This window comes from Tursiops truncatus, chromosome 4 (assembly GCF_011762595.2).
Source record: "Tursiops truncatus isolate mTurTru1 chromosome 4, mTurTru1.mat.Y, whole genome shotgun sequence".
Classification (NCBI taxonomy): Eukaryota; Metazoa; Chordata; class Mammalia; order Artiodactyla; family Delphinidae; genus Tursiops; species Tursiops truncatus.
Genome location: NC_047037.1, coordinates 103612727 through 103637478, shown reverse-complemented (window position 1 = coordinate 103637478; position 24752 = coordinate 103612727). Strand labels below are relative to the sequence as shown.

Genomic DNA, 24752 nt, shown 5'->3' with positions numbered 1-24752 from the left:
TCTCCCTCCTCCTCTCCTCCTTGGCAACCACAAGTCTGACCTCTATGTCTGTGAGTGTGTTTCTGTTTTGTAGATAGGTTCATTTGTTGCAACTCCTTATGATGCTGTTGAGGTAGTATCTTTACCTATGGCTATTTCCGTCCAACAGGCTGAATTATAAGCTCTTAGATAAGCTTGTACTTTAGCCAAGGACAAAACTGCCAATATTTATACTGATAGAAGGTACACTTTCAGAGTAGCTCAAGATTTTGGAATATCAAGGAAGCAACATGGCTTCCTTTACTTCCAGTAGAAATAAAGTTTAAAATGGCCCCTATGTTCAGGAATTATTGGTTGTAGTACTATTACCTACTGCTTTGGCTATTATTAAGATTCTGGGGCATTGTAAACTTGACTCACTGGAAGCTAAGGGAAATCACTCACTTTGCTGGCATTTTTGCAAGGAATGCTGCTGTTAAAGAGACCAGAAACAGCCAAATCTCTGTCATGGTTCAAAGGCATATTTCCCCAAATGATAACTTAGAAAAACTGGCTAGAAAAGCCCAATAGTTGGCCTCAGAAAAAGAAAAACAAGATTGGAAATCAACAACTGTTAGTTTGATTAAAAGAGAAAGCTCTGGTTTGGACCAAATAACAACCCAGTCTCACTGGAGACTCAAATTCCCAGTCCTAACCACTGTACATGCATTAAATCATTGATCTATTGACAAAATGATAGCTTTCATGAATAATGTTGGTGGGGAAACATTAACAAGGCCGCAAAAATACCTACCTTTCTTATCCCACTTGTCCAAAATACAACCCAGGGAAGCCTGTTCATACTGCTCCTGGACATTTTAAACTGCCTAACAGACCATTTGAAGTCTGGCAAATGGATTTCATACAACTTCCTCTGTCTCATGGATATAAATCTGTTTTAGGCTTGGTCTGTATGTTTTCACATTGGACTGAAGCCTTCTTTTGCAGACAGGCTACTGTTTCTTCTAAAGCCCTTTTGGAAAAGATTATCCTTACCTGGGGAACTCCTCTTGAACTTTTGAAGAACCTATCTTGCTGGACAGGTACTTCAAAAAGTCTATGCCGTTTGGTCAGTTTTACAATACTCTCACTATGCTTACCACCCTCAATCCTATGTTGAACACACTAATGGCATTATTAAGACCCAGTGATAAAATTTGTAGAGGCTCTCCAAAAACCTTGACCAAAATTGTTGCTGCAGTCCTTCTAAATCTCCGATTCACCCCTTTTGGAACACATTAACTCTCACCCTTTGAGATAGTCACAGGATTCCCACTGCACTTGGCTCCTGCTTCTTTTGACCTACAATTCATAGAAGGAGATAAAAGGAGAGATACTCCAATATTACAAAGGCCTGATTGCTTCTGTTAAAAATAACATGTTTTGGTAGAGCAGTCTTTTCACGGTGTGCTCTCAGGAGATGAAGACCTTAAGCATCACACCTCGCAACATGGAGATTTCATCTATTGGAAAAGGCACCTCCAGAAGAACTCTCTTCAACCTCACTATAGAGGCTTCCATCAGATACTGCCAGACTCCAAGGAATAGACTCTTGGATTTATGTAATGCACCTAAAGAAAGCACTGAACTCTGACTGAACGTGCACATAATCTGGTGACTGAAAGTAGATTTTCTAGAGTAGAAGCAGAGGAAATCTGATTCAACAGCTTTCCAAAGTTACCCGGATCAGACCTCACCAATGTCTATGAGCTTGATAACATATGGATTTTAGATAAAAAGTGCCTGAGAGATCTCCCTCCTACCCCTCCTTGTTACTCAAATGTGATTTTAATTGTTTTTCAACCTGTGCACTTTCCTTCATATGTGGGACACTACATCCAGGAAAGGTCCTTCCTGGCACTAAGGAAGAGAAAGCCACTAAAACTATAAAAACCTGATGCTTGATCATCAATGCTTTCAGAGCAAGATCTTGATCAAAAGGGGGAAAGGTTTAAAATTAATAAATAGAAACCTCAATTAAATAGAGTCTGGAGAATAGAAGCGGGGAGCTCTCACACCCTGTGACAATAGAAGATCCCAACACGGGGGAAGAAAGTCTACTCTTCTCTCCTGGCAAGGGCTCAGCCAATGAAAAGACATAGATTCTTTGTTTACTATGGCCCTTACAACTTCCTTTCCCTCTCTATAGAAGCATTCTCCTTCCCTTGCCCTGTGGGGACTTGTATGTGACTTGCCATGGTTGCAGACCCCAAACTGCAATTCTCTGCTGATCCTGAATGAACTCTTCTTTCCTGGAGAAATATCTGGCAGCCTATTTGTTTTCCGTCAACTCCTCCCTATTTCCCAAAAGAAGGAAGACTTTACTTGGGTGATGTATTAGAGTTCTCCAAAGAAACAGAACCAGTAGGATGGATAGATAGACAGATAGACAGGTAGATAGATATAGATATAGATGCAGGTAAATAAATATAGATGTTTATCTATAACTATATATCTTACCAATACATATTATATGTATATTATATATGAAGAGATTTATTTATTATTATTTCTTTTAATATTTATTTATTTATTTAGTTATGCTGGGTCTTAGTTGCAGCTCGCTGGCTCCTTAGTTGTGGCACATAGGCTCCTTAGTTGTGGCATGTGAACTCTTAGTTGTGGCATGCATGTGGGATCTAGTTCCCTGACCAGGGATTGAACCTGGGTTCCCTGCACTGGGAGTGTGGAGTCTTAACCACTGCACCACCGGAGAAGTCCCTGAAGAGATTTATTGTAAGGAATTTTCTCATGCCACTATGGAGGCTGACAAGTTCCAAGAACTGTAGTCAGCAAGCTGGAGACCTAAGGGACACCCTAGACAGCCAATGTTGTAGTTCCAGACCAAATATTTGCAGGCTTGAGACCCAGGAAAAACCCATGCCTCAGCCCAAGGCAGTCAAGCAAGAGGAGATTCCTTGTCAGTTAAAGGAGTATTAGCCTCTTGTTCTATTCATGCCTTCGACCGATTGGATAGGAGGACAATATGTTTTACTCATTCTACTGATTCAAATGTTAATCTCCTCCAAAAAACATTCTCACAGACAAATCCAGAATAATGTTTAACTAAATATCTGGGCACCCCATGGCGCAGTCAAGTTGGCACATAAAACTGATCATCACAAGCCCACCCCTTGTCAATGTGGCACCCATATTCATCTCATTAAACAATACTCAAATGAAAACAATATTAAGACCAAAGTTCCGTCTAACATGATACAACTATCCTGTGTACAACTGAAAATGTACCAACCCCTTCCCTAGAAGAGGAGATAAAATCCTTCAGTGATGTTTACTCTTCTTCTTGATATCCTATACTTTCAATACTATGATGTAAAATTAACAGTACTTAAATACTGCAATATAAACTCAATACGCCTATGTTATAAGGTAATAGGAGAGGTAAGAAGACAAAGACATATAGATACAGATAGAGATATATAGATACACAAATGTATTCATAGCAGAATAAGGAGGAAATGCTCAATGACAGTTACAGTCCTTATATCTATAATTGGTCATGTGGTTGTAGCTGGTAGTTTTACTTTTCTTTCACTACCCATTCTATATTCCTTTTGCCTTTAGCAAGCACCTTGCCTTGTCATGTATCTTTACCTGGGGGGGGGGGGTGATCCAAACCTTGATTCCTGAAGGCTCTGAGCCATTGGTAGTCCTTCCTGGATTGAGTTGTGGTAGTTTTCCATTGATTTTAATCACAAGTGTGGTAATACTAAGAGACGCTAAGAGATCTGTGTATTCCACACATATTCTTCATTACCTCCATTGTGGAGCAGCAGTCCAATTTCCCCTGGGTAGTCAGGATCGGTCTCTCCAGTCAGCGCAGTAACTACCTTCTAGGCCTACTGATTCAGAGGCATGAGGAGTCCAAAGTGGCGGGGTGGCAGTCTTAACTTGCAGTTCAATCAAAAATCATTGCTGTGTCTCAGCGTGGAAGCATTCCTCCCTTTGGAACTAAGACCTCTAGGCCAGCAGAACATAAAGTCATGAGAACAGGAAGCACAAATTTTGCTAGTGATCACTAGGGGTAATAGAGACTGGTGCCACTCGCATTTTCACCTCATGATTCCTGTACACCAGCTATGGGAGAAGTAGCACCGTATATCAGATGTTGATTTAGACTATATACAGCCTTCTGGAGAATCTTGCCCCCACCCTGCAAGGTATAGCTGGCCTTATTAGCCATTTACCCTGATAATTACTCAGAAACAACATCTCCTATTCTTCATATTTGTTCTTGAGCTTGCTGTTTTTCTGGTTCTGCTGTGAATTCAGCAGTGGTTTTCTTCAGGATGTGGTTTTCTTCAAAGCATTTGAGCTTTGGTTTTTCTAGCTGTGTCACTTCTCAATCAGTCTACAGTTGACCCTTGAACAACTCAGGAATTAGGGACACAGACCCCACCGCCACGCAGTCAAAAATCCAAGTATAACTTTACAGTTGGCTCTCATATCTGAGTTTCCACATTCTTGAATTCAACCAACCGAGGATTGGATTGTGTAGTGCTGTAGTATGTATTTAGTGATAAAAATCCATGTATAAGTGACCCTACACAGTTCAAACCTGTGTTGCTCAAGGGTTAACTGTGTTTTTCCAACATCTATACAGTTAATTGTCCCATACAATCAATTTTTCCATCATCCAGGAATTCCTCAAGAAGTCTTATGCATTCATGAACCCTTTCTTATTTTATGATGCTACTATGAGTTTCTTCGCAGAATTTAAGGGATTTGAGGCATAAAGGGAAGGAAGTGCATGTGTCTGACCTGTCTATCCAGTCTCTGGCTTTGATGTTCAAATGTAGCATATTGAGATCAGAAGCAAAAGGCTTCTGGTTAAAATTGGTGGATTAGCATGTATTTATCTCCTTTATCTCATAAAACTTCACTAAAATAAAAATACATGAATTACAAATATATGTATGTATATGTGTGTGTATGTGTGTGTGTATTTAAAACTTAAGGACAAATGAAATGGAAAAGGACACATAATGTATGAGAAATTTCCTGAACCTTCAAAACATAAAGTGTAGTTGGGTAGGTAATAAGTGACTGAGTGGCACAAGTACACAGAGCCAGTCAATTCACTCTACAGAAACCCCCAGGGGCTCAGCACTTGCAGGCTGCAAGGAAGCTCTTGGCATGCTCCAGGCCCACTTCCTTAGATCATACCAGTAGGCAACTATTTCTCCATTCACATCCACACCCCTAACCAAGCAAGGGATCAGAAGCTTATTCTCTGGATAATTTGAACCAGAGAAGCTCCAGGTTCAGGAAAGCCAGTGAATAAAGGGTTGCAATGAGGCACAGGGCTAACAACATGGGATTAAAAGAATTATTACATATTGAACCATAAGCTCCTGTATTAATTTCCTCACACTGCTGTAACAAAGTACCACAAACCACAAATTTGGTGGCTTAAACAACATAAATGTATTGTCTCACAGTTCTACAGGCTAAAAGTCTGAGATCAAGGTGTAGGCAGGATTGGTTCCTTCTGAGGGCTGTGAGGAAGCACCTGTTCTATGTTCTATGTACCTGTTCTATGACCTGTTCTCCTAGCTTCCTATGGTTTGCTGGCAATCTCTGATATTCCTTGGCTTCTGCCACATCACCTAGAGCTCTACCTTTAGCATGGAATTCTCCCTGTTTTATGTGTGTGTGTGTGTGTGTGTGTGTGTGTGTGTGTGTGTGTGTGTCTGTGTCCAAATTTCCCCTCTCACAGGCACTAGTCCTATTGGATTAGGGGCCCATCCTATTCCAATATAACTAATTACACCTGCAATAATCCTTTTTCCAAATAAGGTCATATTCTGAGGTATTGGTGGGTTAGGACTTCAAGTTACAAATTTGGTGGGGGAGGACACGATTCAACTCATAATAGCTCTCTTATTCATCCTGTTCTCAGAATTCCAGTAATTGGGCATATTATTCACATTCTTGTGTTGACTAAACAAATAGACTGCCAGATATTTCTCCAGCAAAGATGGGTTTATTCAGGATCAGCAGAGAATTGCAACTTGCGGTCTGCAACCATGGCCATGTGTAGGCAAGCCATGGGCAAGTCCCCACATGGGGGAAAGCTTTTATAAAGGGGAAAAGGAAGTTGAGAGGGCTATCATAAACAGACCCATGGCTTTTCATTGGCTGAGTCCTTGCCAGGAAAGAATAGGAGTCTTTCTTCCTCCTGTTGGGTTCTGCCATCATCACAGGGCATGAGAGCTCCCCCTTCTGGTCTCCAGACTCTATTTGATTGAGGTTTCTGTTTATTACTTTTCTACATTTGTCCCTGTGAGTTTGAAGAAACTGAATGCACTTAGATAAAAGATTTTCAGCAACTTACTTCTGGAGTTCTTCAAAAATTGTGTTTTATTTCTGATTACCTGTTGCCTGGTCCCATTCATGCACATAGGGATTCCAATCAGCTATTTAGTTCTTAAATATGAATCAGCATCTATGAATCACTAGATACTTAAATAATGCTTCCAATAAGGAAGAGACAGATTAAAATTAAACAGTCAGAAATAGAGGAGCCTGGAGGAAATAGAGACAGTGCAGGAGCAGAAGAAAGCTTTTAAAAAATTACAGTTGTCACAGAGATAAAAGAAAATTCTGCAATCATAAACCTAAAATGGGATGCTATGAAAAGGAAGTGTTCAGAAAACAAGAAAGAGGTCTTAGAAATCAAAAGCAGGATGGAATAAATGAAGGAGAGTAGATGATCAAAGAAATAATATAAATATAATACAAAATAATATATATTCCATTTGTTTCCCTGGAGACCTTCCTTCCCAGCCCTTTTTTTCCTTTTGCTCCAATATGAACCTGTTTTTCTGTAGATTCAATACAGTGGTACACTTAAAAATGTGGATTAACGACTACACAGATTAAGACATGAATTTGCTACTTATAACTCTTGTGATCTCACAGTGAGTTGATAATATTTTGTGTTAGTCAAAGGAAGGTAATAGCATTAAGAATCCACAAGGGGAGATGACGAAGAAGCATTAGAGGAGAAAGAAGGAAATCAGGAAAGAAAGATTAAGGACAGATGGCCCTTGGTAACAGGGAAGGATTGCACCTTAATTGTTTTGTGTCACTACTATACTAAGTAGTAAAGAAACTGCTGTTGCGTCAGCAAGCAAAGTGATGTTAGGTGATCCCCCAGTAGGAAAAGAGTATTCAGAAGAGTGTACATTCCACAATAGCAACCTTCATGGAGAGGAACAGAATTAAATGACAAATGATTACCAGACATGGAGTTCCAATCCTGATCTAATGCTGGTTTTCTGAAATAGGAAATTAAGGTATTAGATAGAAAAACTACCTGATATTTTATGACATTTGTTTTATTCTCATTAACTGACAGATTAGGAAACACCCACAAGGTTTTAGCAGTTATTAGATTTATGTTTGTTATAGGTATTATTGAAGCATTGTGGACTAGTACTTACAACTACTGTAAAAAACTAGAAAAAGTTTAGGCTATTTATAGAGTACAGGGATACTAGTCATAGCTTTGAAAATGACTCCCCATTACATACTTAGTAATGAATAACTTGGGGAGAAGAATAATGACTTCACTTTGTAAATATGCAACTAAATTTTATAAAGATAAGTTTTAAAGAATTCAAAAAGATGTTTTAAAATATTTGTTCAGCAATTAAAATTCTTTAATATTCTCATTAATAAGGTCGATGAATTATGTGCTATTGCTGTTCTTTACAGTTAGGATATAACTACTGTGGGAGCAAGTTTCAATAAAAGTCTAATTCATATTTTGTGTGTGTGACACAGATAATGTGCTTGTTGTAAGTCAACATATGGGAGTATATAAAACAAGGCAAATATTGCCCCCCGACCCCATTCAGTATCACCATGTCAGTAATCTTAACCATTTAGTGTGTGTTTTTTACCACATACAAATGTATTGTACGTTGCATAGCACTGTTCTTTTATTTTTCCTCAAAACAATATATACATTTATAAATGTATATATAGAGAAACTTAACAATCTTGTAGGTGTCTCTTTTAATCCACGCTTTTAGGGCACTTGAATAACTCCATAATATTGATGTGTCATAATTTTTGGACCATTGCACTTTTGCTGGACATTCACAGTATTTGCATTTTTTTACGATTATAATATTAAAATGAACTTCTTTTTACATATATCTTTATATATTGGCCATTTTGTTTCTGATATATTCATAAAAGTAGAATTTGTTAGATTAAAAGGAATACATAAATTATTACTATTACTATTGAATATGTACTACATGAGCATTCTAAGAAAAAAATTTTTAAAAATCAATGTGTTCTATTACATACTGATTCCTTGTATGCTTAAACAGAAGAGGTTGTAGAATCTGTCATTTAATATACATACCAGCTCAGGGGTTTGGATTATGATCATCATTAATTAATGTCTAATTGATTAGGTACACCAGTGACTATCTTGATATTCAGTATTCAGTGAAGCTCTTGATGTATCATGGGCATTGCAGTAAAATGTGTGGCAGGTTCTTATTTACATTGGTCAATCCCATTGTTTAATAGAATTTAATCTGGAAATTGATAGTTTCTGTATAACATATACTACCAGATTTTCAAAGGATATGCACACCATTTAATTTGGAAATTTTCAAATTTTATTGCTCTTCCTGTACAGAATAAGACTTGGAGAGTGAAGATGAAACCAATGATAACTATTTTGTTGGTAATTTACTAGTCTTACAAGGAATGCTTAAAGAAGTTGGCTAGATAAGACAACAATATATGCCCTCCCGCTCTTCTGCCCCCATCACTGTGTTAGCGACAATAAATCATCTTTATTTTCTCTGATGTAGAGTAGATGTGATGGAGTGGCTAGAGTTAGCCACTAGAGTAGCATGGCTGGAGTAGCGTCAAGCACATGATAAGAACTCAGTAAGTACTAGTTGATTGCATATTATTCAAATTTAACCAAGAACTTGAGGCCATGGACTTTTAAATTATTTGATTCCAACATTTAAACAAGAGAGATCTAAGCATTCATTCTAAATAGTATGCATATAAAACAAATGAAATCAAGTAACATATTAGAGGGGTAATCAGATGGAAGTCATGCCATACGTATCAAATGCATCACGTCACAAGTTTAAGTCCTACTCTACTTCCTAGTTTTAGTCTTTACTGGGCTAGGTTAGCTAGTCTGATCCCAGAAACATCTTTGCATCATGAGATACCATATCACAGGTGCATAATACAACTCAGTATACACACAGAAAGAAAAAAAGGAACTATTATGAGACCCAAAGGCACACACATTCAATTGGTTTACATTTAATAAAGGTTATGATGAGATTCTTTAGGAAAAATGAAGACAAGCCTCTGTTGATTTGGAGATATTAAGCTGGAAACAGAAGTATTGACTAATTTCTTAAGGTCCTTTCTATCATTTTGATTTCAGAAAAAACAAGTCAATTACTTTATAAATTCATTAATTTTTTCCAAATAGAAGTAAATAGGAGGAATAGCTGTCCTCAAAACTATGTAAAACTAATAAAAGACAATTTTCCACTTCTATGCATTTTCTCCCCAGTGCTGGTAAGAGTACAGCAAATCTTTCGAAAACCCGATAAAACTTACGAGATGCAAATTAGGTCCTTGTCTTCCATAATTAGTCTTTCTAAAGGTAGAAAGTTAGAGTATGTTTCCAATTAAAAGCACTGATTAAGCTTATTTAAATATTACCTATATAATTTTAGGGGAAAGGGGCTATCTGTAGCTATGATGTAAATTTGGTTTGACAGAATATATATGCTTTTACATTGGACATAAGGACTAATAATCTTACAAAGAGATATAACTAGTAGAAAAATAAATCTAAGTTTTATTAATCTGTTGGAATGATGAAATATATGCTATTGACCCACAAAACAAAACATGCTTTCAAAAACTTCTGAAACAATTTTTGAAATTTATTTCTAAAAGTCACAGAGACAAAACTTTAAAAGCGACACATTTATACTAAGGATACATGCGTGAGCAAAAAAAATAAGAAGGGAATACAAAAATGAACATAGTAAAATTTTAATGAATACAGTATTCTGGATACAAGTAGAATACCACTACATTAAGAACTGTATTTACCTCAAAAGTCTATGGTAGTATGGATTGAGATAAACCAGGTTTAGGATAGTCACTTCACTATTCACATTTTAATCAGTGCTGACTAGAAGCCAAAGCAACTTATTTTAGGCTAAGATTTTCAATTAAATTATAGAATGAATCTTCTATTTAATAAACATGTTTTAAGGTGATCTGTACCCATTTAAAGGCAGCTGGGGCAAGTCAAACCACAGAGAGCCCTTACAAAGACTAAGCACCAAATGACAAATTGTTTGTGGCTTTTGTTTGGGGCCACCTTACGTTTTATTTTGTTTAAATGTGTTTTCCATTAACATTTACATACAAATTCTTTCAGGCAAAAGATTTTAACATGGAACTTTCTGCTTAGAGATCTTGCCAACTGTTACTTACAATAGTTTTTAAGCAATGAAGACTTCAGAACAATCCCAAGCTGATACTTAATTGGTTACAACTGTAAGATGCAGAACTTTTTAAGTATAGGTATTTTGGTCCCTGAAATTCAGTAGGGCCAAATGCGTTAACTGGAAGTAACATTTGTTTAAAAAAAAAAAAAAAAGAAGAAAAGTCTTACTCAAAGATGATAATGAATAAAATAACTATTTAGGCTCCAATACACAATCTTTCTAAATTTCCACCCTGTAAGAAATGATTATAATGTCTTTCAGGCTTGCTATATGCCCCAGAGAATCAAAAGAAACCAACAAGGAATTTAACATTTCAACAAGCTAGGAAATATTTACTGTAAGCATATAGTGAAATTCTGGAAGACATACTATCATACTTTGAGAAAACACTATTAACAGGTAAGCATGTGTTGAAGGCAGTTTATAAATGAAACATTACAAATCTTATGTTTATGCATACAACTTATAAAATAGAAAAAATGTGCTATTTTTCCCAATAGTATAGCATCACACTAACACTATATAGTTGAGAGCTCTGTACACACGTCCACACCTCCACAGCAGCATATGCCTCTTAGACATTCTCCATTTGTTACCCAACGTATGCTAACCACGGTTTCACTGATTTGTACCAGTTTGAGCAGGCTAAGACAATCATTCTGCCTTAACTATGAAGTAAAGTTAACCAGTTTCAGGGAACGAAAAGTTTCATAATTAGTAAAGAAACACATTAAACCTCTATAACAGGATGGAAAACGCTTCTAAGGACATGATATAATCCTAACAGGAGGACGGATTATGCCCCTAGATATACTAGATATACAAAAAGTTAGGAGCCTGGAGAAATACATTAAGCTATATGGGACCTAAATGATCATCAAATTAGTAATAACTGCTAGAAACTCAAATGTGAATTATTGGTATTTTTCTAGTACAACGTCATCCAGTTTACTGTTTAGGACTACTTAAAGCCTTTCTGCCACTATGTGTTTGCTGTTAGTGCAAATTAATGTCAAAACAATAGGGAGCAGTCTGAATCACATGAAAGTCTTGAAAAAATTAGAATGATTGTATATCTAACCTTATCTTTGTATTCTGAAAATACTGCTATAAAAATCAATTATTTTCCGAGTTTCTTAGATCTTGTACCATCTTAGATAATTCAAGTTAAACATGGTTGCCTGCAAATTCTTTACTAGAGGAAGTAAAAGCAAAGTACATTTTGGTTATGTTTTGCCACTGGTTTCCTCTTGCATGTGCTTAACAAATGAGAGCACTATTCTGGGCATTAATTGTGCTACTTTAACATAACTGAACATGAGAAAAACTGGTAGCTCAAATTTTGACAAGTGATTTTTTTTTTTTTGGTGTCAGACTTATTTAAAAATGAAAACAACAACAAAAAGCCCACATAAAATCTAAAATAAGATGGGCACTTTGACACCTCATACTAGGAACTTAAGTCCACCAAAAAAACTTAGACATGGAAAGCCGATTCTGAAAAACCTAATATCTAATCTTTTTCTTATTCACTTTGGCTGTTTTTTAATGAAGACTTGTGGTAAAATGACCTCAAAGATAACTCCCTCTAAGTCACATAGGGCATTTTTTGTCAGTGCTTTGTAATAGAAATATACTTTATAAAGATTTTTAACTTGAATGTTTTCAAAGACTTTAAGACATTTTTTTAAAGCTCTACTCCAAGTTTTCAGCTCTTTAATTTTTTTTAAAATATAATTTGGGTATCCAACAAAGAGGACATACCTGGGCTAAGCCACTTTAATAACCTTACAGGATAGTGGAATTCAGATAGAGATCATTTCCTGAACATGGTTGACCTTTAACAGAATTGATTATTTCCTCACCCAAACAGTTATGCAGGATACTGCCAGATCTCCATTACAAAAATCTTGCCAGTATTTTTAGACAATGGTTTACCATCTGTTTAAAAACCTTATACCACCAGAGGCAAAGCACATAAAACTGAAAGTAAGTAAACTTGTTTCTAGTCTATCTAAATAAACTCTTATAAAATCCTGTGGAAAAATTAATGCATAAAAAGTAATTTCCTTATCATCTGATCTGTCAGCCAAAAAGTAATTATTAATTCTCTGTAAAAACAGGAAACTCAATCATAAAATGTCTACCTGTTTAAATTAAAATGCCAATCTTGAAGTCTTTTAACACCATGACATAAAAAAAAAGTTTCAAATTCAAGATGATGCTTGAAATGAAAGCTATGGTTCGAACATTTGTGTTTATAGTACGAGACTAAAATCGTGTCACTGCAAAATTCCCGGTGGCTTTTGGCACTGACATTAAAAGATTTTAGTCTTTTGGTCACTTGAAGCTGCTACTAAATACAATAAGCCTTTAAAAAAAAAGGAAAAAAGACAGTGAGGAACTGAAAGATAGTTAACTACCTCATATACAAGTAAAGCATAGTCTGAAATAAACAATCATTTTCTGCTAGGAATCTGAAGATGTAAGAATAGTTTCCCACCATTTTGAGGATGGGAAACTTCCTTTTTGAGGATCCTCTAATCAGAAATAATTCCTTTAATTTACTGTGAGTGGCATTGCCTGGCAGCAGCTTCAATTTCCTAGGCTAGTCTTCAATCCAAGTAATTAGGTAATCTCACAAGGAATAATCATACATGGCAATGGGGTAAAAAAGGGCAGTTCTTCCATGCACAAACATTTCAGGAGAAAAACCATCAATTTTAAAGATAACCATCAGGTTTCAGGTATCCTAGCACACTCTAAACCCTAAGTTTTGCTTTACACCATTGGTGACTAAAATTAACAATATGTTTTGCAGTGAAGTTTTTTTTTATGTTTTCTTTTTTTTTGCCTGCAACTATATATACATTGCAAAACTATTCTGCATCACATGATTTAAAATGAAATAAATATAAAAATGAACCACACAATCAACACATAACTTTAATACTCCACATTATTTATCTTGATCACAATGGTGGTAACCTCCTTGTCAACAATCTTGTGAGTTAAGGAGTTGATTCTCATTCTCATATCCATCAGGCAGATATGCTCTCCTCAGTTGGTCTGACTTGGGTATGGAGCCTCCATTCTTCACATGGCGAGACAGGAAAGCACGGACTGCTGGGTGATCAGCCTTCTCAAGTGGGATGTTGGCTTCCAGGCACATTTTCACAAAGTCCTGGATAACACTGACTTTCTCTGTTTGCGCAGTACTGTTGCACTGAAGCGATGCAGTTAGAGGCCTCTGCTTCTTTCTCACATTCTGCTCTTCAAATTCTGCCTTCCTCTTGGTATGAGTCTTTGACTTGAGGTGGTCACTAATGGCAGACTTGCGAACGTGATTCAGAACCACATTGCAAGAAGTGCAGAAGAGTTTTCCTCCATCTTCGTGCAGCTCACCTCCAAACTCAGTGACTCGATCCAGGGGAGTCACGTACAAAGCAGTCTTAGAACGGTTTCGAGCAGGTGGTGCTGTCACTACAAATCTTTCCATTCTGACTTTGAATAGGGTTCTTTCAAGACAAGAGAAACAGAGTGTTATAACAACACTTCATGAGGGAAGGAATAATAAAAAGGTAGGTATAAACATTTTAAGATTAAAGGCTTCAGAAAACTTAATTCCAATTAATAGACTGTATGTCTATTAAGTCTTAACTTACCTGAGATACGTTAAGTGAAGGCAAAACCAGAGCAAGTTACTAGTAACAACTAGGTCCATTCCTTGATTATGATGAAATTCAAATAAATTCAAACTATGAAAAAACTATCCCAGATGTCACTATCCTTTAGAAAAACCTAACTACAGGTCAACATTTATGGTATTAATCTCATCCAATTCAGATATGTGTTCAAGTTTAAAAGAACTTCTTTCCCTTCACAGCTCTGGGGCAACAGATTTTAGGAAAACAACTGCAAGGAACTGTGTACAAAGTTTGTTCAAACAGGTGGGCCACTAAACTGGCATAATTCTATATGAAGTTGAATATAATTTCCCAAATTGTTCTGAGAAGAAAGAAAGTAAAAACCAAGAAAGAACACAGGCCAAATGCAATTAAAAGTAGCAACAATGATGTTAAATTTTAAAGTCAAAATACAGAGCTCAAAGTAAGTCATTTTTTTTTAATGCATATATACCTCTACTAAGATACCTTTCCAAAAGGTGATAGACAAGCTATGCAAAGTGCCTTATCTAACACTTTTTTTTCACTAAAGAATAATATTTACATTTGCTAATATTTATTTCACTTATTTAACTATTAAGTTAGACCAAAACTAAGAACACAGTATCTTGTACATGACAGATGCTCAATCACAATTTGTTGATATGGAATAAGTGATTATCTTCACTATTTTTCCAAATATTTAACTCAGAAGCAGCTTAATAATTTCTCAGTTGAACCCCAAAACAAATTTTTGTGATCATTGCCAAAATTGTAAGGTTATGGGCACTGAAAACTTGAGATAACAGAAGTTGTGAGTGATAACCATTTGTTCCCTGAGGCCATGCCATTGGATTAAGCTCTTACATTAACCTAGATATAAGAAATTGAAATGAATTTGATAGAATTCAAGATGGAATTCTGTTCTGTATAAATACATTAGAGAAAAATTCCCAGGTATGCTCTGAAGAACTGTACTTTATAAGTGTAATCAGAAACAATGGAGTATTCCGTTAATCTATGCTACAGAATTCATAGCTGGTTACCATGAAATCTCTCTCAAAAGAATTTATATATTAGACACCTGTGGACATAACCTCAGAGAAGAAGTCAACATTCCAAAGAAATTTTGGAAAGTATGATCAAGTTTAGGTTTTAATAGGTTTAATTCTTTTTTTTCCCATTAAAAACGTGTTTAACGCAAGGCTCCCGTGCCAAATACTATTTAGGTTATAGGTTTTCAATGGCAGGTAAGACAATTCCTGCTTACTAAACAGTGAATTACCATTACACATATTTGTACTTTAAGTTAATGGTATGTGTTTTATAATCATATAGCAAGTCAGTCCCAATTATAATTAATGGTTCTAAGCTATTTATGAAAAACATTACATATTTGTGCCCAGTAATGCTTAAATCATTCTATGTGAAAAGTCTTCTGTCTTTGGATTTCATACTCTAAAACAATTAACATGTTCCTTATTCTTTGAAGCATAAAACGCGCAATCACTTGTGCTAATATGAAAGGCCTATACATTCCAAAATCTTTTAAGTTTTAAAGTATATTTGTGTTACTGCACAGGTAAATATCCACCCAGTAGAGGATGCTCGAGTTTACAGAACCGAAGAACCAAAGTGTTTTCCATAGAAGTAAAGATATTTTAAACGAGGAAGTTACAAAGTTAAGAGCAGGAACTGGCCAACAAAAGAAGCAAATCATTTACTAGATAAAAATAAAACTCAACAGAAGTTTTCAAGTTTAAATGTTTACCAGATTAGTTTCCAGTTTTTTTCGTCTTGATACCTAGAAGCGAAGGGTCTCCAGAGCAAAACCAAAGACGCATGAAATCCTGGCACTTTCAGTTTGTTCAAACCCGGAGATGCCTTCAAATCAGTTTTTCAACAAGTGGTGGTGTGGAAATAGTTTCTGGGCTTGCACCCTATTTTCCCTGAGGTGCTGGGAAGTCATGCCTTTACTGTAAAACACGAAAAACAAATGGAAAGAAAAAATGGGGGAGGGGGAAGGAAAAAGGGTGGATGAAAAAACGAACAAGAACGTCCACCACAACCACCACGCAGGTGTGCTTAAAATCACCCTAAGTCCACACCACAAATTCAGATCCCAACGTTTACTCCAACTCTCCTCATCTCAGTCCCTCCACAGTGGTGCGCCCGGATCTGCACCTCCCCGGGCGCCCAAGCCCCAGGGTTCGGGAGGAGGGAAAGGCGGGGCTCGCGACGCGCCCGGCGTCTAGACTCCCTCCTCCCGCGCGGAGCCCAGCACGCCGGCGCCCCACCGCCCCTGCCCGCTAGCTGGGCAGGGCTGAGTCCCAGCTGCCGGCCGTGGGCCCGGGAACTCGACAGCCGAGTTGGCGGCAGTCTCAAGGGAGGAGGCAGCAGGCGCCTGGCGGAGGCGACCGCTGTCAGGCTTCCCGTGCCCTCCCTCTTCCTACCGCCGACAACAGCGCCCCGGCCCCGCCCCCGGCTCCCGCTTCGGGCCGGAAGGCCCCGGGCCCAAAGCCCGCACCAACGGTCGGGCCCACCCTCGGCCTCCCTAGCTCCTTGGTACCGTAGGATCGGGGCCGCCTTGAGGGGAAATGGACGATACGCGGCCGGAAAGAAAAGGAAGAGGAAGAAAAGGAGGTGCAATGGGGTGAAGGAGGAGGACCAGTCGCCACCGCCGCCACCGCCGTCGCCGTTGCCCGATCGAGCCCCGCAGCGGCCGCCGTGTCCCCCGCCGAGCCCAGTCCTCCTGCGCCGCCTATGGGAGAGCTCGTAGGCGGTACCCAGTAACCGCCGAGCAACATTGACCAACGGACCGCGGACCTATCAAACAGACGGCTGAGTTGGCCAATAGTAGTGGAAGGGCGGACATGTGCATGATTGGCATCTAGAGTTCTCCAATGAAAACTGGGGGCGTGGGTGGGCGGAGCCGGAAGTAGAGCCAGCCGAGAGGCCCCTGTCCGGCTGGGGAGGAGGGAAGGGGGAGGGAACTAGAGGAGGAGGAGGAGGTTAGCCGAGGCAGCTACAGCGGCGGGGGCGCAGGGGCTGGTACGCGCTGGGCGGCGAGAGCCTCATGGCGGAGGAAGAGAGCGATCAAGAGGCCGAACGCCTTGGAGAAGAGCTCGTGGCCATTGTGGAGTCCCCTCCAGGCCCTCCCGGGCTTAGAGCTGCGGGCGAAGGCAGAGGCGGCGCTGGCGGCGGCAGCTGCCGTGGCGGCGGCGTCGGGATCAGCAGTCGGGATTACTGCCGACGCTTCTGTCAGGTGAGGCGCCCGTCGGCCGCCAGGACTTGTCAGCCAGGTCCTGGGCCTCCCTGCTTTTCCTGGTCTTCCAGTCCCCGAATTTGGGCTGTGTCCAGCGCTCGCGCCACCAGCCCAACAAGGAGCGTGAGGGTGAAGCTCCCCCCTCCACCTATCCGGCTTGGGGTGGGGGGCGGGGAGCGGGACGGGGATGACCTGCGCAGGTTTAGGGTTGCTGAGAAAGTGAGAGTTTGTCGGGGGTGGAGGGGCTGGAGAGGAGGGCCAGCTGGCAGGAAAGCTCTGTACTGACAAGCCTCCCCTGCCCCAAACAGACCCCTTTCTGCCCGAGGGTCCCGCCTTTCTTGTGTTTCCTACCCGGTTTCTTGTCACCTCATTTGGAATCTCTGGCAACATTTCCTGCCTTCCCTTCTCCGCCCCTTGCCCCCGTATTCTCCCCTTTTCCGGAGATGGGAGGCTTGCCATCTCTCTACCGCCCCCTCTTCTGTCATCGCCACCCCTCCCCCTCTGCTAGGGTCTCCTGTCATCTCTTCGCGAGACCCCGCTGGGCCGGTTCTCCAGTTGGTTTAGGCGCTGACCCACAGTGACTTAGTTACTTTTCTGGGAGGTGGGGTTAAGGCAGTGGGATTGTCATCTTTCCTTTTCTTACCCCTTTCCCCGATACACGCAAGCTCTTTTCTAATTAACTGCTAATAGAGAAAGTAGCTTTCCTGAAACTATTGCTCCAGTTACATCACCACCAACCCCCTTCCTTTAAATTATAGTGTATTTTATTTAGCTTGTTAAAAAAAAAGGAAAGTGTCTGAATAGTGACAGTAAATTATTTACTTGGTTGACTGCCACTAAAATTTGATGTAGTTTAGAATGTTTGACCATAATCAAATATTAAAGCACCAAAGTACTTGTGTAGGGGTAAAATTTGTGTTATCTACATTCACATCTACATATATTTATAGTTTAAACATTTTGTTCTCTTTCACAACACTCTTACTTTGAAAACTCTTTTGGAAAAAAAATTTAACTGCTCCTTTTCCACCCCATTCCTTTATTTGTTTATTATCTTGGCTATATAGCGTTCAAGTCATGGCTCTACTACTTCTAGCTGTGTTACCTTGAACAAATTACTTCACCTCTTTGTGCCTTAGTTTCTTTCCTCTTATGTCAAATAGGGATAGTAATTAAAGGAATGAATATGTAAAGGGTTTGGATCCTTTACATATTAATTAAAGTAAGCCATTAATTTCATTCCGGTTAACAAATAGGAAATAAAGTTAAGCAGAAGTGGGCATAATGTTTGCTGAAATTTGATTTTATGTATTTCCAAGTATTGAAAGAAAAAGGCTGGGGTTGACATATTCAGGTAAGTTTTTAATACTTTAAACTGTTTTTTGATTTCATCCCCCCTTCCCCCAATAGATAAGTTGGTTTGACAGTGGAAATTGTCTTGGTGTAAAGGGTATGTCAATTTTCTTTGGCATTGCTCTCTATTTAGTGACTTTATTAAAAATTTTTTTGTTGGTATTGGCATTCAGGATTTAGAGGTTCAATGTCTTTACAGAGCTTGTCTTCTATGTTTTATATCTAGAAACCGTGTTATCAGTAGACTTTGTATCTACAGGAGTTTTAAACTTCTGAAAAATTAGGTTACAGTTGCTCTTTTTAATATAGTCATAGGCAGAAAGTCTTTTCATCTTTTTCTGTATTTTGCTTGTATATCATTAATGAGCAACTTGGCTTTGGTTACATTTAGCTTTGTAAATTTACCTGAACAGATAACCCTTACTTTCTGTAGAACGCGAAATTTAATTTGAGGGCCAGAACATTTTTGGGGAACTCTTAATTACTCTTATTCTGTTTCTTGAAATCAACTTTAAGAACAAATGAATAAATTTAGTTTGTGAAATGCAGTGTCCGAATAGTGACAGTAAATTATTTTAAGAACAAATGAAGTTGACTGTTTTATAAAACTCCACTACCTCCTAAAATATCCAAGGAAGCAAAACTAAACAGGATGAACTTAATGAACTTTTATTTTATATTGCTAAATTATGAGTGTTACGTTGATATACTTTCATGTTACCAACTTTTACCTGAACCCTTATAACATATTTTATGATACTCTAGATTACCAAACGATCTCTTCTTAGAGTTCTTGTCTGGTTCCACATTGTAGGTGAGCTTTGTGAAGTCCTTTTTTGTATTAAAACTTAGATGGAATAAAAGATTACCTGTATTAAGTTGAATTTTACCGACTGATTAACAAAATTCTAGTATAGTAATTGGGTTTTATTTGCCAGTGAGGGAAGCAGTAGATTATATAATCTAATTCCTAAAGATTGTTTCTTTTTAAACGTTTGGTTTCCTAATGTTCGCTGAGGGTAACTTGCCTTCATTAGTAAATGACTTAATTGTGAGTAATCCATAAAATGGATAATATGCACTTGGGTTGGTGACAGTTAACTAAATATATGAATTATACACAGAGCCTTGTGAAGTTGAGAAGAAAGGCTCCAATTTATCTTCCTCCTTTTAGAGAGAAATATGAATCAAAATTTCTTGGCAGTTAGTTGTGTGGGTGAAGGGAGAGGAAGGAACACTTCTTTTCAAAAATGGTTCTGTGTCTTTTACCACAGGGAAAAGTAAAAAGGAATTGCATTTTGCTGCTATTTCACTTATAGATAATATAAGTGAAAAATTATGCATGTACTCAGTGTATTTGATGATATACTTTTCTATTTGAGAAACAATATAAGCATAGTAATTAAAAATCTCAAACTAAGGGCTTAGGCTACAGCATTTTTGAGATGATGGATTTGGGAGATTGAATGTATTCATTTCCAGTTACATTGAATAATGTTAGACTAACTGCCCCATCATATCCTCCCTTTGCTCTTATTAGTGGACTCTCAACAATTGCTTAAATAGAATTGGCACTTAGCTGATATTTAATTTCAGGATGAAAGGAAGAGGAATGTAATTTTTATTGAGGACCTACTAACTCTTAAGGCCTTCAGATAGGTCTTGTTATGCAAGTTACATAGTTGAAATTGAGGCCTGAACAAGTTAATTTGTCAGGTGAAGAAGCTGGGATTTTGAATCCAGCCTTCAATTTCTCCTGAACAACAGATTGAAATTACAGATGATTCCTCAAATAATTATAAAGTGATTTTTTTTTTCTTTATCAAGTTGTACAAAGGAGAAAAAAAAGGTTACTGAAAGAACTCAGGGAATCATGGAAGAAAAATTTAAAAAGTGCGCTTTCATTATGCCACAGTATAAAAAATATTCCAAGAAACAGTTAATTATTATTTCTCTGACTTGTTAGGGGCTATGAACATTTCCCCAATTCCTGAAGTTTGTGGTAATTCAACTTAATTTTGTTACTAGATATATTGAAATATTTTTTATCATAAATTGTAAATTAAGCAAGTAAAGGTACCTTCTTAGTTCAGTGCCAGAGTGAATATAATGAATGATAAATAATTATTTCTGGAAGCATTTTGATTTGTTGACTAAAATAGATTTTAAAATTATTTTTTATTACAGTGGGGTTAAGTAGCCATCCCACGAGGATGTCAGGAGTATAGAGAGAATGAACATGAAGTGCTCAGTACTATACCTAGCACATAGATAGGCTTAAATAGATAGAAGCTATTAATATTTCTTTCATGTGAAATCCTCTGAAGGTTTAAGAGGGACATTAGAGATAACCTAATCTGTAGGTCACTTTGAGTTTGTATACCACAATCAGCTTTAGAGAGAATTTAGAAATGTTACAATTCTAAAATTCTTTTATTTACTAGAAAAGCCAAATGTTCCTGATGAAGCACTAAATGATTTGCAAAAACAACTACATTTTTTTTTCAGATTTTATTTCCTGTAGGGACATTGGGCAGTGTCGGGAGATATTTTTGATTGTCTTAATTGGGGCGTTGCTGCTGGCATCTAGTACGTAGAGGCCAGAGATGTTGTTGAACACCCTGCAATGCACAGGGCAGCCCTAACAACAAAGAATTGTCTGGTCCAAAATATCAATACTGCCAAAGTTGAGAAACCCTGCTATAATCTTACTTTGGAACCCTTAGTGGATACTTTATGTCTTAAAAAAAGTCTTTAATGATCCTCAGATAATTTTAAGCAGCTACTGGATACCCGGCACTTTAATAGATAAAGAGATAATCTAACAGAAAAAGGGTTCGCTTCATAGTTTTATAGAATACATGCTAATGCCTCTTACTTTAGAGAAATTAAAATTTAATTGTTTTAGGAAAATACAAGTTTTATCTCTTAGTCTTGGTATAAAATTTACATAATATTTATAGTTTCTTGAGCAGTTTCTTAGGGTATAATAATATGTTTTTACTAGTCTTGGAATTAATTGGAATTATTTTTTGATTTGCTATTACTTTTTATATGTGTTTTACATGTACTTGGTTTAATGAGTCATATAAAACTTAAATATGAGGAATTGCATTTTGCTGCTAGTAGAGACCTGACTTAAACAGCTCAAAACAATAGTACACATTTATTTCTCACATGAAAAGTCTTGAATGGATAGTTTAGGGATGATATGGTAGCTTTATCATCATTTTACCATCGTTCACTCTTTCTTATCAGTCATCCTTATCTTCCTATCTCAAGTTGGCCTCATGACCCAAAATAATTGCTGAAGTTCCAGCCATCACATCTGAGTTCCATGTAGCAGGAACAGGGTGTCTCTGGGGTAAGCCAAAAAAGTCTTGCCCTAAGTTCTACTCAGTAACTTCCATTTCCATCTTGTTAGCTATTCTCATCTGAAAAGAATGTTAGGATTTGGGGGTTTTTTTGTTTTTGGTTTTTTTTGTATTTTTTTCCCTGATAAGACACATGTCTATGATTCTATTAATAAGGAAGGAAGAAAACAAGAAGATATTTTAGAGGCAATTGTTGTTTGTTTGTTTGTGTTTTTATTTTGTTTTTGATTTTCTATTTTGCCACTGGTTATAATTTTATTATATAATATAGTATTTTTTAAATAGCAGTCATTCCTTGTCCCTTTTCTTCCCTGCATCTTCCCCAGAGGCAATTACTTGCAGCTCTCTTAGCAAGTATGATATTTATCTCCATGTTATTTATTATAATTATTATATTATATTCCTTATATAAGATTCCTTATTATAATTATTATAATAAGGAAAAACAAAACAAAATGAACCCTAGATCTTGTTGGCTGTGTTTGGAGAGCTAATGCTTTGTTGTTATTTATGCTTTTTTTATGTTGACTTTCAGAATTGAATAATGCTAATTGTTCATAATGACATTATTTGTAATACCAAATTATTGAAAACCTTTAGGCCAAAGTTAGGGGAATTGTTACATATAATGGAACCCTATGTTCTCCTAACAGTCCTGTATTTAAAGAATATTTATTCATATGGGAAACTGTTAGTGGTATAATAATGACTGAAAAGACACAGATGACAGGTGATTTCACTTTTGTAAATAAAAAAGACTGAAAACAAATATACCAAATGGTTAACAGTGGATAATTTATTAGTGATATGTTTATAGCTAATTTTTTTTCTTTGCATTTATATTTTCTTGATTAAACCTACTATCTTTATAAACATAGGAAATATAAAAAACACATTTAATTTTTTCTCTCCCTATTTCACAGATTGCTTATTTTCTGTGAATAAATGCAAGAATATTTTGAGCATGATGAAATTTTAACTCCTTGTTTCTCAAAAATAAGTGAAATGCTTTTTTTTTTTTTTTAATGAGTTGGTTAAGTGAACTTATGAAGGTCATTTTAGGTTAACCAATGAGATCCTAAACTTATGTAACTTCTTTATACACAGCCTTGCATTAAAATATATGTTCATTACTGCTTTCTAATAAGCACTCATGACATTGGCTTAAAGAAATTTCTCAATTTTTATAGATAAGATGGTAGAAGAAAATATTTTTAAATGAAGTTCATTGCTTTAAAATTTTTAGTGATACCATTATTTTGCAGTTCTGCCAAAGAGAAGGCACCAATTGTTCTGTTATTGTTGGCACAGAATCTTTTTGATTTCCTTGCCAAAATGTGGTAAACTATACCTTAGCATTTACAAACAAAAGCAAAAAAGAAAACTTTAAATTAAATTTAAGAAAGCTATGGTAAAATGTGTGTCTGGTGAGGTATTTGAAAAAATAAAACATGATCAATAAAATATGGTCAATTAATATGCCATTTAAAATGTATATTAACATATAATGGACGGACTTCCCTCGTGGTGCAGTGGTTAAGAATCCGCCTGCCAATGCAGGGGACATGGGTTCGAGCCCTGGTCTGGGAAGATCCCACATGCTGCGGAGCAACTAAGCCTGTGCGCCACAACTACTGAGCCTGTGCTCTAGAGCCCATGTGCTACAACTACTGAGCCCGCATGCCACAGCTACTGAGCCTGCGCTCTAGAGCCCGTGCGCTACAACTACTGGGTCCGTGTGCCACAACTACTGAAGGATGCACCCCTATAGCCCATGCTCCACAACAAGAGAAGCCACCACAAGGAGAAGCCCGCGCACCACACGAAGCGTAGCCCCCACTCGCCACAACTAGAGAAAGCCTGCACACGGCAACGAAAACCCAACACAGCCAAAAATAAAAAAATAAATTTATATTAAAAAATGTAATGGAAAGGCTATTAGGCCATTTAAGATCTAATGTAATTTATTTAACTAAATATTAATTCTAGTTATGCTGTAAATACAGCAGTACCTAGTCTGTTTTGGAGAGCATTTTTAAGGTTTGTAATTTCGAATGAATCTAATACAAGGTAATCTTCAGCTTTCATGTAATATATATCACATTTATTTTTTAGCTCCTTATTTCTCTGACAGGTCAGTTCATCATTTCAGCAGTACACTCTATTCAGTTTGGGTCTGCTCTCTAGGATGAGACCCAGTCAGCATCACCTGGTTAGAGCTATGGTGGAACACTTGGTGGCAACTAAACATGAGAGGAGGTCAATCTGTATAAAGTGCTACATAAGATCCTAAAGTTCAGTACATTGACACTCTTGTACCAACCTTTTAATACCCTAAGTTCTCCAAAGCAGCCATGAATGTGAAAATAGCTGAAAGGCTTTCCATTTAAACAGTAGAAAAAAGAGTCCTTGATGTTAGGGTTGACGCTTGTTTATAGTGTTGGCCCTCCATATTTGCAGGTTCTGCAGCCCCGAGTTCAACCAACCGGACATGAAAAAATATTGGGGGAAAAAGTTCCAGAAA

The 24752-nt window shown here is 37.5% G+C and overlaps 2 protein-coding genes across 5 annotated transcripts in view; one reads left to right on the top strand and one right to left on the bottom strand.

Moving 5' to 3' along the window:
• Positions 1–9974: 9974 nt before the first annotated feature.
• CGGBP1 (CGG triplet repeat binding protein 1) lies at positions 9975–16945 on the bottom strand. Of its 2 annotated transcripts, none has more exons than XM_004321394.3 (3): positions 16806–16945; positions 16008–16212; positions 9975–14089 (listed from the first exon to the last, which is right to left on the bottom strand). In XM_004321394.3, exon 3 carries the CDS (start codon positions 14068–14070, stop codon positions 13567–13569), a length of 504 nt encoding a protein of 167 aa, XP_004321442.1. In that variant the 5' UTR covers positions 14071–14089; positions 16008–16212; positions 16806–16945; the 3' UTR covers positions 9975–13566. The 2 variants fall into 2 exon arrangements, with proteins under 2 accessions (XP_004321442.1, XP_033711831.1); XM_033855940.2 differs by having other exon boundaries at positions 16041–16212.
• Positions 16946–17312: 367 nt separating this feature from the next.
• ZNF654 (zinc finger protein 654) overlaps positions 17313–24752 on the top strand; it is a 91154-nt gene continuing 83714 nt past the window's right edge. For all 3 annotated transcript variants that reach the window (XM_019922486.3, XM_019922484.3, XM_019922485.3), the window contains exon 1: positions 17313–17501. In XM_019922486.3, coding sequence (XP_019778045.1) covers positions 17313–17501 — 189 coding nt within the window. The remainder of the gene's footprint in view (positions 17502–24752) is intronic.